Source organism: Paramisgurnus dabryanus, chromosome 6 (genome assembly GCF_030506205.2).
Source record: "Paramisgurnus dabryanus chromosome 6, PD_genome_1.1, whole genome shotgun sequence".
Lineage (NCBI taxonomy): Eukaryota > Metazoa > Chordata > Actinopteri > Cypriniformes > Cobitidae > Paramisgurnus > Paramisgurnus dabryanus.
The window spans coordinates 18,618,900-18,638,632 of NC_133342.1; the positions used below are offsets into that span (position 1 = coordinate 18,618,900).

The following is a 19,733-nucleotide window of genomic DNA, read 5'->3' on the forward strand; positions in this document are numbered from 1 at the left end:
GTTTTTGTTCACATAATATATGTGGGGGTACTCTGTATGATAATTATGTATAAATACACAAACCAACACACATGTATATAACTAAGAAACATTTGCATGTGTATATACATGTTTATGTTTTCTTAAAATTATACATGTATGTGTGTGTATTTATATATACATAATTATTATACACAGTACACACACATATTATGTAAACAAAAACTTTTATTCTGCAAACGATTAGTCGTGACTAATCGTGAGGCAGCACTAATGTAAAATAAATTGTTGGTGTCCTCAGAGTACATATGTGAAATTTTTGTTCAAAATACCATATAGATAATTTGTTATAACATGTTAAAATGGCCACTTTGTAGGTTTCATTTTTGGATGTGTCCTTTTAAATGCAAATGAGCTGATGAAATGCAAACACTGATTGCCGTGATGGTGGTTTGTTTACCAAAACTAAGTTACTGGGTTGTTGTTTTTTTTCTCATTTTCTAGGTTGATAGAAGCACTGGGGACCCAATTATTGCACTTAAACATGGAAAAAGTCGATTTGAAGCATTATTTTAATCAGTTTATATCCTCTGAAGTTTTCCAAAGAAAAAACACACGGCTGATGAAGTATCATCTAAAGAACCTCTTGTTCACTAAATATTCCTTGTATTAAAACAAGCTTCTTTTCATATTATAATAGTTAAGAAATAAATGGTTCTTTAAAGAACCGTTGACTTTGTGAAGCCAGAAATGGTTCTTCTATGGCATCACTGTGAAGAACCTTTTAGGTACCAGTACCTTTTTTGTAAGCTAAGGAATATATGAAACTCTTAAGTCCATCGCAAAACAGAAACAACTTCTGCTTTTGTTCACTGGTCTGGAAGAGAGTGGAAACCCAGTAGGTGCAAGTTCATTTCTAATGATTGACAGCCCCCTTTTCCCTGTATCCAATAATAATCCAACAGGTACACAGTCTTCTAAAGCTCAAGGGACACTCCCACACACTACCTGCTACGCTGTGGCCCGTTTTAGTCTGTTGTCATAGAAACATTTGGAGAAACCTGATTGGGTTGTTGCTTTTCCTCCCTGTTTCTTAAGATTTTCCGTCACAGTGCATTATTATGCATTTAGACAAGGTCCATGTGAAATGCCTTATAAAGGTTTTTATGTTCTGTGTGTTTCAATACTAACCACTAAAATGGTAAGAGAGGCTCAAACTGGTATACGTTTAGCTCTTATCTTATCCTATAAAAATGTTTAGTGATTCCTACACATTCTAAGTTGTCACTACCCAAATTTAGGTCATATATATGGACATTTTCTAGATAATTGAAACAAAGTTGGGTTTGTCCATATTTTACCCAACCGTGGTTAAAACAACCAAGCATTTTTGTGTGTGGATGGGAATTAGAAAAGTGATGAAGTCTGCTTTCATTACTGAATCTCACCATGGCTCCAACCCAATGAGTTTTTTTTTCAAGCTTAAGATCGATACAGTAAGCTTGTTTACACAGCTGTGTTTGACCACCTAAAGAAACCGCTCATTAATAAAGACCACTGAAACAAGGGCTGCACCCAAATACCAACACTTGCTGTCTTGGCCTCTTCAGAGGTGTCGCAAAATTTTTTAATTGTTAATAAATGGATATTACATATTTTGGTAGTAAAACTGACAGTGTTGCACATATCAGTGGTGCAAACATTGTTATGTATTTTGTTAAACATTTGCAACTGCTTTTATCACATAATTAAAAATCACATTTATTCAGAGACTACTGAATAAACAATAAACTTTAAGCCGTTAATTAGATTGGTCTATTTTTTTGCTATGAATGGTTAAACTTGAAATAAACTCCACAATAAACTATTACTCACTCTTTGTATCTGCACTTACTTAAATATCTCTTTGACTGGAAATATATCAGTAAAGTTGTTAAAGGGATTGTTAAAACTTCAGTGTGGTTGGTTACGCTTAAAAGGATTAAAGTTGAATCCAACATCAGAGTGGCCTGCTTAAATGACTCACATGCAAGATGCAATCCAAAGAAAACTATAATTTTTCTGCATGTTGATTCTTTTTCTCATTCTTACTGCGTTATTTGTATGCATGTTGTTGTAATGGTTTGTTTATGGTTTTGTTTTGTTTATGTTTGTGTGGATTATTATTCCTCAAAGGACCAGAGGAAAGGTGCTCAGCAGAATGACAGTATGATGTTTGTTTTTCTTACACTGTAAAAGGTGAAAAGGTTAAGCTGTTTCAACTTAAATTTTTCTCCTAAAGTGAAATTTTTATTTTTTTAGGTGTCACCAATTAAAGTTGATCCAAACATTACTTTCATTCTGGCAGAATTCAAACGCAATTTTACTTTTTTAAGGTTTTAAGTTCAAATATGCTTTAGAAATTCAACTATTAATTAGCTAAGTGGGGAAAATTTATGAAAGGTGTCATATTTATAATGATTTCATATTATAAAGTGTAAACATAAATACTAATGCAACATATCATGTAATTAATATTTTGGCAGTAGGCTATTTACACCAAGTTAAAATATAGAAAATATCTTTATTTACACTTAGGAACAGCATTTTCTTATAGTGATATGCTATTTACAGTAGGTAAAAAAGCTTTATTAAATAAATAAAATGATCAAATTTGCAATAAGTGTAAATTAGATGCAATCTATATTGGAACATAGCCTACTATTTGCACCTCAGTATTTTTGTAAATTGCCAGGATGCAATAATAACAAAGTGTAAGTGTAAATTAATATATATTTTATAATTATAAATGGATGCTGCATTATTGAGAGAATAAAAACCCTCTCTTCACTGACCCATAATCCAACCTATTAAATACTTTTTATTTTTAATAAACACTAGTTAGGCCATATATTTCCACTTTTCAACATTTTCTTCATTTATATTGAAAATAAATGTATTTTGGATGTGATACGTGATATGTGATAGGAAAGGGTAGAAAAAAAGCCAGTTCTACGAGTCATACGCCCTACTGCCGGTACCACTTAAGCCATGGATTTAAGTGCGTCTTTTTTAACCTTTAGTGATCCAACCAGACACTGGTGAACAGAGCTAGTGTAAATAGTGTTTGCTAACAACAGTGTAAACAGGTACTCCGTAATATTTTCAACTACAATATTTTAATGGTTTATATTTGACCCAACAATGGGTTATAACAACCTAGCATTTGAGGTTAAAACAACCCAGCATACGCTAAATTACAACCCAACTGATTGGGTTCATCCATTTTTGACCTAACTTTGGGTTGAAAATTACCTAGCATTTTTTTAGATTGTAGTGTATTTCTCAACCAGTCTAAGAAGGTCACTTCACCATAGCAACAACAAGCAGAAGAAATTATGAATGGATCCCAAATTAACATAATTTCCTTCGATTATTACTGACATTATCTCATGACCATAAACCAAGTACACAGAATCTTGAAATTTCTCTGCGTGACATTTATACCTGCAACTTCCTTTCCTCCCTCCGACTGTGCTGCAGAGTTTAACATTTGCCTAAAAATTGGGGGATAAGAATATCCAGCCAGCTTAACAAGTTAAGCTCAGTCAGACTGATATTGAGTCACACACTGTCACATACACACATCTACTATCAGCGCATATGACACCCGCTGTTCACCACAAAACTGAATGTGCCAAACTACTGCTCTTATTGAAAGCTCAGTTCACCTTCATAAGAAAAAAAGTGAAAGAATAAGAGAGATGCAATGTAATACAGTCATGCAGATGTTTTTTTAACATCCGAAATGTTACAGGAATGAAAATTACTTCAAATATCACTGAATCGCACCACATCCCCATCAATATTCGTGTGTGTTGTACACCGTTTTCAACTGTAAACCATGGGCGCCGTTTCCGTATGGAAGAGTATGGCAGTCACAGCAGAAATTTATAGTTCATGATGATGCTCATTAAAAATAATTTTTAAAATATTTTAGTAGAGGTCTAACAGATCTAAAAGTTTGTACTGTCTTAATGGTGATCATAAATAGGTGTGTTTGACTTCATGTGGTGCCGCAGGAACTGACAGGCAGATGTTATCGTACAGCAAGAGCAGTTCGAAAGCGAACTTCTCCGTATGATTTCTCAAATTGCCCTTGATGTACTTTGACATCATTTGCTTGTTGGTTCTTGCCACACACAAATTTAAGGATCTGTAGTTCAAATTCTATACATTAATTTTACACAGTAACATTAGTTCAGTGTGTCATGCTTTAGCTATGATTTGAATAAAGATAATTTACTGGTTATTTATTTTGCTTGTTATTAAAAACAATCTACTCTATCTTAAAGGACTCTGTTGTGCTTGATATTTATGTTGTTGATGCTGAAACAATCTATTGTTTTTATATGTAAGCCTGTGCATGTCCATGGATTATTGTAGTACCCTGGATTTTACACTCACACGCACGCACGTACGCACGCACGCACACACACACGCACACACACACACGCACGCACACACACACGCACATATAAATTGTATATAAATATATAAATGTTCATTGGCAACACACAAGCATCATTGTGAATCATGATATTAAGACCTGATAAGGTGCGAAGAATAACGTTTTTGTTAATAGAAATTATTAATATTAAAATCTATATTTAACATGAAATGTTCCTCCCTGTTTATTTGATTGATTATAAGAGATTAGATATGATTATGCTAAATGAAATTGTTTATCAGGCAGAGACAAACGGGAATTGATAAAGAGAGGCAGTGTGCAGGCTCTTCGTGACAGCTCTCGTGATGTCTGTCATTACTGTCTAACTGAAGATGACTTACACAAGCATTTCCTGCTTAATTATCAGTTTGTCCGACTTCAGTATGGTCCTCACAGTTTTTATTTCAATTTCCGGGTGATTTATTAAAAGAAACACATTTATCTGGTGTTTTTAGATCTAGTACCTGCATCTCTTACATGCAGCACAGTGTAGCAACTCATAATGTAAAAAAACTGCACATAATGTAATAAATATTTCATTATTGTAATTAAATGTTCATAATTTTCTCAAAACGTAATAACATTTTGAGCTCATAATGTAATAACATTTTTGGTGGTTGCTAGGACACCCAGGGTAGTTGCTAGGGAGTGAATTGGCATCCAAGCCACAGGAAACAAGACCAAACTAGGGATCGACCGATATGGTGCCGATGCCGGGGGTTTTTTCATCAGCCTTAGCCGATGACCGACAGGCTGCCGATTTTCTTGAGCCGATATTTGGAGCCGATACTGCTTTTGCTCACTCAATTTACATTATAAAAATTATGTAAAAAATGCATGTTGTTAAAAAGAGATGTTATTAGTTTGGACATTTCTTACATTTATTTTAGTCTAGGACTAGTCTAATCCCTGTGCGGAAAAAACCCCATAGAGATGCGAAATAAAAACCTGCTTTGTTCATATATGATCAGCAGTTAGGCCGAGCTTTCGATGTTGTCATGGAAAGGTTGGTTGTTTTTAGTCACATGACCTGCAATTGCTTGCGGCTTCCAGCACTCTGTCTGTAAATAATGCCGGAAAAATCGGCAAACACGGAAGCCATGTATAGGCCGATGCCGATACACATAAAACTCGCAAATATCGGTCTATCACTAGACCAAACACATGTAGCCTATCTTCAGATACAGAGATATAGCTCTTGCTAAACAATTAATATGGTACTCTATTGGGTTGCTAGGGAGAGAATTGGTATCCACCCCTATGTCTCTATGATGTATAATAATAGTGATGATTTAAGTGAAAGCCCCACTATTAATTTTGCCATTTTTAAAATTATTACAGTTATGATGATAATTTTGAGTAGTGTTCGAATTATGTCAAAGCTTATGGGGGGTTCCCTAGCTAAGCCCCACCCCCTAGGGTCGCTGTGATTTGACAAAGTAAGATTTCTGTCAAGGAAATTCTTTAACAGAATTCGCCTTTCAAAGCCTACAGCGAACGGCCGGTTTGGACTACAACCCTCTACTTCCTGCTTTAATGACGTCAGTAAAACAGTTTTTGACTAAATTCCGCCCACAGGAATCAGTTGCCAGCTAAGCTAACGGCAAGCTAAGCTGCTATCGATTCACAACACACTAAACAAACTACACAATCAGAACTCGATACGTATTTCTGAAGGAGGGGCTTCATAGAACGAGGAAGACATCAGCCTGTTTTGAGGACAGCGAAAACAGCGCTATACAGATAAATAAATTGTGTAAAAAATCCATGTTTTTTTTACAAGTGAAACACGAACACATGTTATATAGCGCACTGTAAACACAATCAAAGCTTCAAAAACACAGAAAGAACTGGACCTTTAACTAAATAAGTTAATAAGCAAGTCTGGCTGTGTGCTTAAGCCCCCCCCCCCCCCATTGCAGACAGCAAGCCAAACTTGTTTACGATATGACACATCACTTTTATAGATTAAAGAAACTATTTATAGCTCCAGCATTGGCTGTGAAAATATCTCATCTATAATAATGAATCCCTATCTTGGTATGCCACTGTGTGCAGAAGAAATGCCGTTCAATCTCAAATACAGACTTAAACCTTTGGATACGTTTAGAAATCTGCTATCGATATGTGCAAACTAAACTTAGATTGTTTAAGATTTGTGTTGAGAGGACATGTTTATTTTTATGAAAAGCCACAAAAGGTGGGGATCATATTTTAGGAACCCTTTAACAAGAACCCAAAAGCAAAAGTAACATATCTGGCACAGATAATACTCTTACTTGTAGTCTACTTTATGTATATATTTTGTTTATTGTTTGGTTTGCTTTGAATCCTTTCCTAATGGAAGATCCTGGCATATATGTGATATTTACTTATTGTGTTTTTGTTGCCCCCTCAAATAACCCTCGGACGTGTGCTCTGATCAGCAGTCTCATCTCCAGGCTCAGTCACTATTTACCTTCATTGAACGGAAAAAAGAGGATTCACATTTACAGTATTCCTCAATATTCCTTCTGATATGGAATGGCATGGGAATGAATATACAGTAGGTAAAGTATCCATGGAAGGCTAAAATACTACAGTAGAATCAACCCTGTGTGCTATAGTAAATGGATTGATCAAAGCTGCTTCATTACTATGTCTTTGATGATAAGCTCTCAGTTTAAATTAAAATATCTCTTTGTGAAGTAACATGCAAGTTTTGTGGTTTGCAGTTTCAACCCTGAAACTGCTTACAGCCTCTGCAGGAAGAAGAGACATGTAGCAGCAAACTAGCAAATAGTAGGACAGACAAATCTGACAGCCGGCACACAGACTATACTGCATTCATTTGACATTAATGGCACATTTCATTTATCTCAGGGGCATATTTCCTATATAGGACATAATAGTCTGTCCTAATCCTCTGGCAAAGTTGCATCACTGGCAACTTCCAGTGACAAGATGATAGGCTGTTAAAGCAATTCATCGCAAATAAATTCAGCAGATGGAGGTCCTCCATGCTTGCTCCATTGGAATAACAAGATTTTTGTGTGGAGGAGGAAGCTTGCAAAATCTGTTGGCTTAATGCATGCATTATAACTTCAGTCTGTTTAATACAAATGAAGATTTAAAATATCTTTCCTTTAAATGAATATTAAGTCAGAAGTATGCTTCAAAACTTGTTGCATATTTTTTATTACTAAAGAAGCTGACATTATTTATATCAGTTTTACTTGCAACCCACAGGGTCCCTGTCGCCATGGGAACTGCAGAGGTGATTGGGAAAAGATTTCACATCTAAGACTTATCCAACCTGAAACGCAGCCATTTAAATGTGGTGAGATGCGATGCTCAGTCTAACATCAGTAAAATGCAAACATCATTTCAGAGGGGAGCGCTGCATGTGTTTCCTGCTACACTCAGGCACTGATCGTGACAGCTGATGACATCTTTCTACTAGCAAAGAAACCTCAGCCACTAAAACTTATAGCTTTTGCGTTACATTTAAAGCTGCCAATAGATTAACATAAATTATCACAAACAGGATTGGGTTCCTGTAAGTTAACTTGTGGAGCACCAGCAACGTAGGGTTGCCAACTCTCACGCATCTGGCGTGAGACTCACGCATTCGGCCTCAATCTCACGCTCAAAAAAGAAATCTCACGCAAAAATAGACATTCTTCCCGTTGGATAAACTTAAAAAAAAATACTTCAATTGGTCACATAAAAAAGTAAAATTAAGTGATTATGAAAAATGTAAACTTATTTCAAGAACATTTTTCTTATTCTATTGGCAGATTTTTTTGCTTGTTTTAAGCACTAATTTACTTAAAGTTTATATTTTTGGTCTAAAAACTAGGCTACATTTATTGTCCTAGGTCATTTTGCTTATCAAAAAATACATCTTAATTTAAGAATTTTTTATATTTTTACTGAAAACAAGACAAAAATACTACATAGGAAAGTATTTTTTTTTTAGCAGTGTACAGGTACACACCAGGCTACAGTTGAAGCAGCACTTTAAACCAACGTCTCCTAATTTGTCCTCATTTATGTCCAAGAGATTCAATAATAATCTTTTATATTCTAATCCTTTAATTTTTATATTTAAAAACGTTTGTGTGCTGTCCATGTGTGTAATAAGCAAACAGGCGTTGTCATTTCGTTTATAGGCACATATTACTAACGCGCTCATTTTCAGACACACCTCATTTTCAGACCAGCACGCCCATGGGTGCACAAATGGGTGCAAATGCTTTTGCTATTTAATCAACAACTCTGGACTGAAAATGAATATTACACCGTGCTAAAAGTAGCAATAAGCACTTTGCGCCGGATTGCGCCGGATGTTTGACAGGGCCCATTGACTTAGTAGGAAAAACAAATACTATGGAAGTCAATGAGTACCGTCACCTGTTTTTATTCATTTGTGTTCAACAGAAACAACATGAGGATAAATAAATAATGACAGGATTTTCATTTTTGGGTGAACTATTCCTTTAAAGGTGCCATAGAATGTAAAACTGAGTTAGCACTTTATGCTAGTTAATGCTTTATGCTAAAGTTCTACAATTGACATTACAGTTACGTTTTCCACGTCCTTACTGAAAAAAAATACACAAACTTGTCAGAAACATCCATTAACAATCTCCAAACAATTGATTATTCCTCAAAATCTGTATTTTCGTCTGATACAGGCAAAAACATAAGAGGCCCTATTTTACGATCTGAAACACAAGTGCGAAGCGCAAAGCGCAAGTGACTTTGTGGGCGGATCTTGGGCGCTGTTGCTATTTTCCCGGTGGGAGAAATAACTCTTGCGCCAGGCGCAAATCAATAAGGGGTTGGTCTGAAGTAGGTTCATTATTCATAGGTGTGGTTTGGGCGTAACATCAAATAAATAATCAGAACGCTATCCAACATTCCCTTTTAAACGCAAGTGCGCAAGTTCCATGGCGGGTTGCTATTATTATGACGGATTTACCAGGCGCACGCCAGGAGCGGTTCACAGCCGAGGAGACCGACGTTCATGTAAGAGCAGTCAAAGGCAGAGAAGTTGTTTTGTATGGGGATGGGAGAAACCCACCCAAATCAGCGTCGGTTAAACAGGCCTGAGAGGAAATAGCCACAGTCTCATCAGCTGGCATCCCCATCGTTGCGCCAAGCGCTACAATGATGTCAGGAGACGGGGGAATCCCAAGCTTGCCAGAATAAATCGGGTACGCCGTGTAACGGGGGGTGGATCTGCCTCTACACAGACGCCAGCAGAGGACATCGCTGCGTCCACCCTCACCGCTGAAAGCCAAGAAACGCAAGCAGTCCAACCCCAAAGTACACTTACAAATCAAGTTCACATACATTAAGGTTTCTTATTATGAAAACATTTAAATTATTATTTACATAGAATAAACGTAATACAGCCACACAACAAACGTATGAAAATATTTTAATCGTTATTTGCATGATTTTTTAATGCAGCCACACAAAATAAATAAAAACTATCAATGCTCACCACAATGATTTCCCTTATCTCATGTGTTAATATTTTTTATTGTAACAATTTATGATTTGCAAAAATAACTGTTGCGTCTGTGTAGATTAGATAAGCAAAGTGTGTGCGCGTACGCGCCACTGACTTTATACTATTTTTTTCTGGTCAGTGGCACAATTATTTTTTTAAACTACAAAATAGCATCAGGGATGGTTTGGGCCGTAACACGCCTCCTTTTTTGCGCTGAACCGCCCAGGGAGCGCAAGTTCATTCCCTAGTTTGCCGACATGCGTCTGTGGAGGGAAAAACCCGCTGTGCGCCGGTGCACAATACGAATGATACATGCGTCACTGACAAAGTTAATTGCGCTGGGTGCAAGATAGGACCCAAGGTCTGTTTACACACACATAGAGCTACCCAAATGAGCAGCTCTGAGAAACAGCCAATCAGAACAGGTCTCAACATTATTATTCAGGATCCTTAAGGTAATAATGGACCATTTCATTTTAAGGGCAAATCCTAGGGTTGTAAATGGAAATGTAAAACTGTTTCTATAATAATTTAATATAATAATTTTTGCACTTAATAAAGCCAAACACCTTCTATGTAGATATCAGAGAACAATTGAACATATTATTTCAATGCATTCTTTGGCACCTTTAACACAAAAAGCATTAATGGCATACATTACTTACAAAAAAGCATTAAAGGCATATTTAAATAGAAGGGAGTACATTCAAAGTAAACTGCATATTAACCTCAGGAAAGTAATATTCCCTGTGTAAGGCATATTCAGCAGTCAATCTACACCTTCTCTATTCCCTGGGCACCTGCTTAGGTGTGATATCTTTCAGTCCTCCCGTCTTTCTTTGCGGATTAATTCTTATTCCCCTGCTATGTATAATTTCCCGACCAGCTTTGTGGGTTTGGTTTTCTGACACCTCCGATTGATGTGAGGTTAATGATCTGCTAAACCGACGGCCTTCGTAAGTCTTTTCTTACCTCACTTTTTCCTAAATGTGATTTATTGCATCATAAAATGCCAAATAGTTCCCTGTGGCACATTCACACAGGAAAGAAATTCACCATGTTTATAAAGATAGATTGTGCTTAACTTTTGTAGTTATAAAATTTAAAGTTTAAATGTAAAAAATGGACATACATAATAAAAAGATATACCTAATAAAAGGGTTTGCTAGTGATGAGCCAACATACATGCTGTACATATAAAGTTTTAAATAGTTTTTACACTACAAAGTAATCCATTCAATTTACTGTTTCAACTCAGTAATGTAACAATCTCTGTTCAGGTTTGCCAAGATCTCACACTGTTATTAAAATTAGATCCAAAATGAGACCCAGGGTCACATATAAACCAAAACATTACACATCAAATTCCTCCAAGAGTCTTTTCTCGCCCAAAAAAACCCCCCAGAAAAACTACCAAGAAAAAGATGGCACTTAAATGAAACTAAGCTGAGAAATCTCCAGAGCTATAAAAGAGCAAACTTGGAGCAATAAAACTTTGTCTGCTTTCTGACTGACCTTTTAGTGGTGCAGCAGCTTAGCAGTTTAACTGTGAAAGGAAATCAATCCCTTTCAGTGGATAGAAACAAACTTTCAGTACTGCACTGTAAGTACAGCATTGCTCATCCTAAATACATCAGTGCAGGATCTAACAGAGCCATACTAACCAGCCAAACCCAGCCAAATCAGAAACGGAAATCAAGTGATTGACAAAAGCTTATAGAACAATAGCTCAGCTTAACATTGAAGATTGCTATTGCTTATTGCCTTATGTTGAGTTGCATTATGGGAGTGTCATGCAAGAGCAATAAAAATGCCAAACAGGCAGTACAAAATTCAGCTACTTTGGATTTTGCTGTGACATTAAAAGAAATAAATAATAAGAAATCACATATTATTAATATCATCTTACAGCTGATTATTGCAGTGTATTTGGAATTGGTGCCACAGATGGAAGAGATTAATTAAGTCATCTCGCCTGAGCTGTGTCTGAATCACATCCAACCATCTGAAATGCCAGCAGATTTAACACAAGCCTCCTCACTTACAAGATATACACATTTAGTAAAAAACAACTATCATCTCTGCCTACTGCACTAATCAGCCTGCAATTGTAAATGGATAAAAATTCTGTTTACACAGAAGTCTTAAAAGGCAGTAGCAAAACCTAAAAACTCAATTTTAATCAATCTACCAACTGTTAATTAAGTCTTGTTGACAAGAACTGAATACACAATTGATGTGAAGAAAAGTAGCATGTTTTTGTTTCGTATTGATTCTTGATTTCATTTTTTCCAAGTCTGTTGGGTTTCATTATTTGCTGAATGATTTGTATGTCTTATGGCTCAGTTTGGCTCACTTTTGGGGTGGGGGTCCTGCGCACCTTGTACCTTGTAAACCATGCCAAAATGTGACGTGTAAACACTACAGATCATGTTTGTCATTGCTAAATGAATGATGCTAAATGAAGCCTAAGTTATCGGGCGTAAGGTCTATGCCATAGCTACGCCTTAGGCTATTCGTAGCCTGTGTGTAGCCTAACGTGCACCTCGCCAAAATGTTAACAGTGCGTCGGTTCTACGCGGACAGCAAGCACTGTGATTGGTCCACTAGAACCCCTCCCATCAGGTAAAAAACGTGGTCATAGGTATTTCCGTTTGTGACAGTGAGAACAAAGATGGGCCAGGGTGAGGAGTGATTTAACTCAAAGTGCAACAAAAGTCATCACTGCTGGTCTTCTCAAAACATACACAAGCTGCTGCTTCTTCTTCGTTTGTGGGTTAACTGGACAAGTCAACTTACTATTTTAAATGTTTTTACACAACTCATCAACAAGTTAAGCAATTTTAACTTTTTTCTAAGTTACAGCAACTCACCACTGGTTAAATAATAACATTTTGAAATTACTTGTGAAGCCAATTTGATTGCCCGCTAAATATTTTTTAAAGTGTAAAAACTGTAAGCAGTGTGTATCGTAACCCTGATCATACACATGCATGCATCCCCCAACCCCATGCTGGCATATCATCTGAAACAAGAGACAACTATAATTTTATTAAAATATAAATGCTTTTCATGTTTTCTGGATTAAAGATCTTTTTTTCTTTTGCTAGAATTAGCATGTCTCTGCATGAAATAAGAGCAGGTGAAAAGTGAGCTATCAGCAGTCGTGATAAACACACAGAGCAGACTCAGAATGTGTGAAGAGGGGATTTAGTTTATCACAAGGTCAGATAATTTTTTACCATTAAAGTATTAGTTCAAACAAAAATCAATTTTCATTTTCTCTTTCCCTCATATTGTTTCAAAACCATAATTTTCTGTCTTCTGAACTTTACAACCGAACAACCACAGAACTCCATCATCACTTTTCAGCTGTATTGTATCCTAATGCAAAATGTTTGTTGAAGGACAAATCATTTCAGTCCCAGAGCAGATTTGTTTCTGTGTTTTAGCTTAAATCTTATTCTGACAGTGAACGATTCCCCTGCAGCAATCTGAGGCGGAAGTAAATGAACACTAAACCACAACACTTAGTTATTCCCATTTGAATACTTAGATATAACTTTGATTTGACATTTATTGCATTTCCCCTTCTTAAATCCCCCTCTTCTCGTCGTCTTTTATGTTACTTTTGAATTCCAGATTCAGGTTCTTAAAATAAAATCATGCAACCAGCTTCCAATATCGCATCCTCATTACTTTTGTTATTACCTGACAGCAGCTCACGAGAGACACATGCTGGATCTAATAGCCTTAATTTCCAGCTGGTCCCAGATCAACAGTAGTAATTACTAAGATTGATAAAAAGCGTTTCTTAATGATACTGACAGCAGTGAGACTTTGCACCTGGTCAGTGCAATTTAATATTGCAGCATTTTAATGCTGATGGGACTTCGTAACATGATTCCTGAAATGCACGCAGGTGTATTACATCATCACTTACCTTTTAAGCATTCTGGTTAGCTGTTTGATATTGCAAAATAAATGCATGCCTCTAAACTCTTGGCACTAAACCGCCTACCGCAAGTAATGGACTTCTAATGAACAAATGTATGATGTGTCTACTTAGGCAAGATTATGTATGGGTTTATTTTTGCTATGCTTTGTTTGTGCATCATTTCAAAATGCATTACATGGTCTAGTGCGAGTTAAAACATTTCAACAAACAGGTGCACTTTATCTATTCAAATGTACCTTCTTTTTGTATCCAGTCCAGTGATTTTAGTGGATTTCTCTTATTTTCTAACAACATAGTAACCCCAACTGTTCATGTGTCAATTTAATATGAAACTAACAAGATATATACACTGTCCTGTCCTTATCCTATAAGTTACAGTATGTTATATCCAAAAATATTTATTCACTTACTGTGACGATGAGGCCCTTTTCCTGAAAGTATTTGACCAGAGGGATGGCATTCTGTTTGAAATTAGTCAAGCGTCGATCGATGGCTTTAGGGTTGTCATCTGGGCGACCCTGCTGCTCCTCACGCTTCTCTAGACGCTCCTTCAGACGTTGGTTTGAGCAGGACAGAAAAACCACAAGGTCTGGTGTACAGATCTGTATGGAGAGAGAGAGAGAGAGAGAAGAGGTGAGTGTCTTCTAACTAGTACTGTAAAAGAACAGCATGCAACTAATGTCCATTTCGTTTATTTTGATACATAAAATCATACTACATAATGTAAAAAACATTCTGTGAAAAACATAACCTTGATATCTTTAATATAGACTGAGTAAGGTCATGCCAAAGATTGAAAATAAAGTCAAATCTATGATTGAAATCAGACTTTGATGCTCTTGATCTCATAATTTAATTGAGACTTTAGCCTGGATTTCACAGACGGGGTCACACATATATTCACATTCATAAGGTCAAGCTTAAAGCATCTTGAAGTCATCTGCAAGGAAGGATGTAGTTATTAAGTGCCACTGTGAGATTATGCATCTAATGCACATTCAAGAATGATTCACGGGCCCTTCAATTTACATTAAAAACACTATGGGGTGGTTTCCCAGACAGGGATTAGACTAGTCCTAGACTTAAATACATGGGCGTCGGAAGCAAATGAAAAGTGGGTGGGTCCCCACATCCCCCGAAAAATACATTTATTGCATTATTTGACATTTTCATGTTTCCTTTTAATTAGCCTGAAAATTTGCGTTTATTAAATTAAAGACAGTAGCCTATTGCAGTCGAAATTCTGGTAATAGCCCTTTAAATATTTTGCAAATAATGACAGATGTCATGTTTCATTTATCTTTCTCTGTGTCATTTTTTTTCTCTACTCTGCTGACAGTAGGCTACAATGTTTATTTTTTATTTTGAGGAAATAAAAGGTAAGAAAAACGAATGAAGGTAAACTGATACAACTTTTGTATACCTTTTTTATTTGTTATACGCAATCTCTCTTTCTCTCTCTTAGAGAAATATAAATGTGAGATTCTGGAAATGAGATCACTTTATTTTATGGTATCCGTCGGGAAACAATGCTGTCATAAGAGTTTGAGCATGTGTACTTCTAAAACACAATCGATTAAACAGAGGTATGACTTTATGAATTATCTGCAAATGTACCTCGCAAATAATAACAATACGTGAAGACGTTCATATCGCAAATGAAAAGTAATTGGCTTCTGTAAAAAAACTTGAAAATTATCCAGCGATCGTGCCATAATCAAAATAAACTTTTTAACAGCAGTAATAATATTTTAACGAGTAGCCTACACTTTTAACTTTGAAAGGAACCACAATAAGTGCTGTGTTAATTATCATTAAAAGCAAAACGGGAGTCTCTGTGCCTCCGCGACAGACGCAATTCTTCTGGCATCTCTCCTCATCATCTCCTCTTTTTTTCTTCTGTGTCTTGAACTTGGGGCTCGAGTCCGACCTAAGGTTTGAGCTGCCTTTAAGAACAGCAAGCTAAGTTCGTTTACCGTTAATTATTAAGACTAAATGGGCAGGCAAACTCGTAAAACAATGAAAGTAAAATAATCCGCTATAATATGGTTTTACACGTCTATAGAAAATATACTATAAATAAAGCAGTTATTAATTTTCCTAATGCATGGTTGTTTGACATTTACTTCTGTTTAAAACGTTATACATTTGGAAAATGAGGTTTTCAGCACTATGTTCGAACAGCAACTCAGCGTCCACTCACCCCCGCGAATTATGTTTAAAAGCTGAAACGGGTCCGCGGTGTAAAAAAAAGCAAAGGTTAGGGATCCCTGCTCTAGTGGAATGGATTTGGACTAACAGCGCTTTGATAAGTGAACAGACAAATGCGCTAAATTAGAGAAAAAGTGGGTGGGTCCATTATCATTGGTTTTAAAAAGTGGGTGGGTCCTGTCCCACCTACGTATAATGGTTCCGACGCCCATGCTAAAATATATGCACTGTAAAAGCTGTCGAAAATGAAAACAACTGACATCTTAAAATACATCAGTGCCCTTTGTTTTGCCTCAAAATGCACACAGGTAATGTTTTTAGTAAGGCATGTTTGTTAAAATTAGTTATATTTCCTAATTAAACGAAGGTCTAGTCCTGGCTTTAAGGGGACATATCATGAAAATCTGACTTTTCAATGTTTAAGTGCTATAATTGGGTCCCCAGTGCTTCTATCAACCTAGAAAATGTGAAAAAGATCAACCAAGTAACTTAGTTTTGGTAAACCATTCTCTGCAAGCATGTGAAAACAATAGGTCATTGAAATTTGGCTCCCCTTGTAATGTCAGAAGGGGATAATACTGCCCCTTAATCTGCACTATCCAACCAGGGCACTGCTATTTAGTGCAGAGATCAGCTCATTTGCATTCTAAAGGACACACCCCAAAACGGCACATTTTTGCTCACACCTGCAAAGTGGCAATTTTAACGTGTTATGATAAATTATTTATATGGTATTTTGAGCTAAAACTTCACATACTTATAAAAGTCTTGTGAAATGTCACCTTTAAGCTAATCCCTGTCCAGGAAACCACCCCTATATGTTCATCTATATCTTTATCAAGGCTTTGCTATGTGTAAGGACATTGCTTAGCTGCAACTAAAAGTCATTACTGAAAGTGAAAATTTGCTATGACAGAGTTAACTAAACAAGTGTCAAAGACTTTTGATAACATATCTAATGTAGTCCCGTCTGAATTCATTACATATATATGATATCAGCCATTTAAACACACAAGTTCAAAAAATGACTGGTGTATTACTGTATTGTGTGGACATTTTGGTCCCTGCACCGTATGGATTACCAGGTACACACACACACACACACAATTTTTCCTTTGTCTTGATTTTATTCTAAGATAATATTTTCTATCTCCTAACAATGTATGCGCAGCCAGATCACACAGCCATATAATGCAGTTGTTAAAATAAAAAGCTTGGCTGAAAAAGCGTCAATTTACTTGCTGCATCTTTATCAAGTCTAATATGTCAAAGATCTTAATTATATTTGCCCAAACACCATGTCAAGTCTTAACTAATGGTCGTTCAGCTGACTGACAATGATTGTATTAGGATAATTAAAAATCAGTGGACTTGAAAGCCTAAATGAACATCTTGGATTTTATCTTGTCTATCTGATAAGATAAGATTTTATGAGAAATACTGTGACCCCGACAGATATTTGACCTAAAATGGAGTGGCATACTTATAACCAGTTGCCTGCTGTGATTGGAATGTGTATTTAATCAGCCATATACTGGGAAAAAACTACAAATGGCAGTTGTCAATAGCCTGAAAGCTTGTCACAAAACAGAAAAACATGCTGATTATCTCAAAAGAAGTCTGGCAGGCGAAATGTCAATGCAAGCTACTGACGAGATTTTTTTGCCACTTTCTGTCTCGGCTGTCTCCCATTTGTTTTATTAGCCATATCTTTACTCTGACAGGATAGTTTTTCAGGTAAGCTGTCTGTTAGCGTGTTGTTTAATTTATAGTACATTCAAAATTGACAACTCAATCTCACTGTTCAACCCATCTTCTGTTTATATTCAAACCCAGCAATATGTCTTGTCTGGTTCTTGTGTCTCACTTCAGTATTGCATTTGAACTAATCATATGGCTTCAGAAAACTAGTCTTTTTTTGCTCAAGAGTCTGTCACTGTATGCTTTCTGAAAAAAGGGCACTTGCTATTGTGTTCCATGGAAAGTTATAGCGATCTGAAAGATTCGCATGATTATAAGAGTAACTTTTAGTGCAATTGATAATTGACGTCATTCCTTGGGAACAATCATTAAGCTTCAGAAACACAATATGAATGACAGTAAATGATGACCATTAACAAGTAAATGTTCCCAAAGTTTATTTTTCAGGATCTACTGTATGGTTTCATAAAGATCCACAAAACCTTTCAAAATAAATTTTCAGACTATAGAAAGGTAAGAAATAGCTCTTTTAAAAAGTCTTTAACTTTTAAGACTGAACAGGGGTACAGACAGTAATGAAGATAAAAATATGGTTCCAAAAAAGAAGTCTCCCAACAACATTATCATCATTAATCACAAAAAGTGTCCTGGAACGTTACTTGCTGAATGGATCTTAAGTAGTAACCCCAAAATGTGCTCCTTGAGAGGGTTTCAATCATATACTGCAATAATTGATCAAAGGCACTTCTTCTGGTGCAAAACGTTAAAAGGTCTTTTTTCACATTTAGTCACACAAAGACATTAAAAATAATACAATTCTCCACACTGATGCATTTCAGCCATTAGCCTTCCCTTGAGTTTGTCTGGTACAAAACGAGTTGTATGTGTAAACTGCAGTATAATGGCTCTGTTTAGTTGAAAGGAACCAAAAGATCATTGCAGCGGGAGCCATCAATCACAACAAATAACATTAAAAATACAACATTTTCAAAAAATAAAGAAAGAAAAGGAAATTGAATATTTTCACAAATCAAACTGATCATTCAAACCATGAAAAAAATGGAAACGTCTTTGTATGATCACCTTTTCTTATGTATGCAGTTATTGTTTCCAATCCAATAATTCTTAAATTGGACGGATTTGAATCATACAGCTGCATAATGTACTGCCATTGGGTAATCTTCGTTTCTTTTACCGATTGCATTCTTGTTATCTCTCTTGTTATCTACATTTAGTCTGACCTAACATTATCATCACTGTTTACCATGCTGTTTCACATCTAAGTAATAATCAAATAATCTCAAAGCAAATATGGACACATGTATAGGCTTATTTGTACACAGTTTAGGATTTAGCCATGTTATGTGTGATTTTGTGAATTTATTTTAGTATATTTATGTTAGTATTTAGTATAATTGTAATATTATTGAGTTTCAGTGCAGTCAAAAAGCATTCTCAAATGACATATACATTACATTTAGTCATTTAGCAGACGCTTTTGTCCAAAGCGACTTACAAATGAGGTAACAATAGAAGCAATTAGAGCAACACAAGAACATCAATACATAAGTGTTATGTATACATGGGTTAGTATTTATTTTATAATTTTTTTGACAGAGAAGGTAAAGATAGAGATAGAAAAAAATATGTAAGCAAGTGATGTGAAGAGATGAGTTTTTTGCCGATTCTTAACTCTTTCTCCGCCACTGACGAGATATCTCGTCAATCAAGAGAAAACGCTTCCCCGACAATGACGAGTATTTCCGTCTTTCCGCAATACCGCTATTATACACTAGGTGGCGCCCTTCCGCGACTTTTTAAAACGGAATATATGGCAAGCTCTATGGCAAGCTGCTGCATTTCCGTGTCTGTTTAAAAGATCGCTCTGAATG

General features: G+C 36.0%; 1 protein-coding gene across 1 annotated transcript in view; it reads right to left on the reverse strand.

Annotated features, from left to right (window-relative positions):
* The window catches only part of ak5 (adenylate kinase 5), a 74,333-nt gene that overhangs the window by 37,174 nt on the left and 17,426 nt on the right, over positions 1–19,733 (reverse strand). Inside the window, exon 6 of the mRNA XM_065269642.2 lies at positions 14,340–14,531. Coding sequence (XP_065125714.1) covers positions 14,340–14,531 — 192 coding nt within the window. The remainder of the gene's footprint in view (positions 1–14,339; positions 14,532–19,733) is intronic.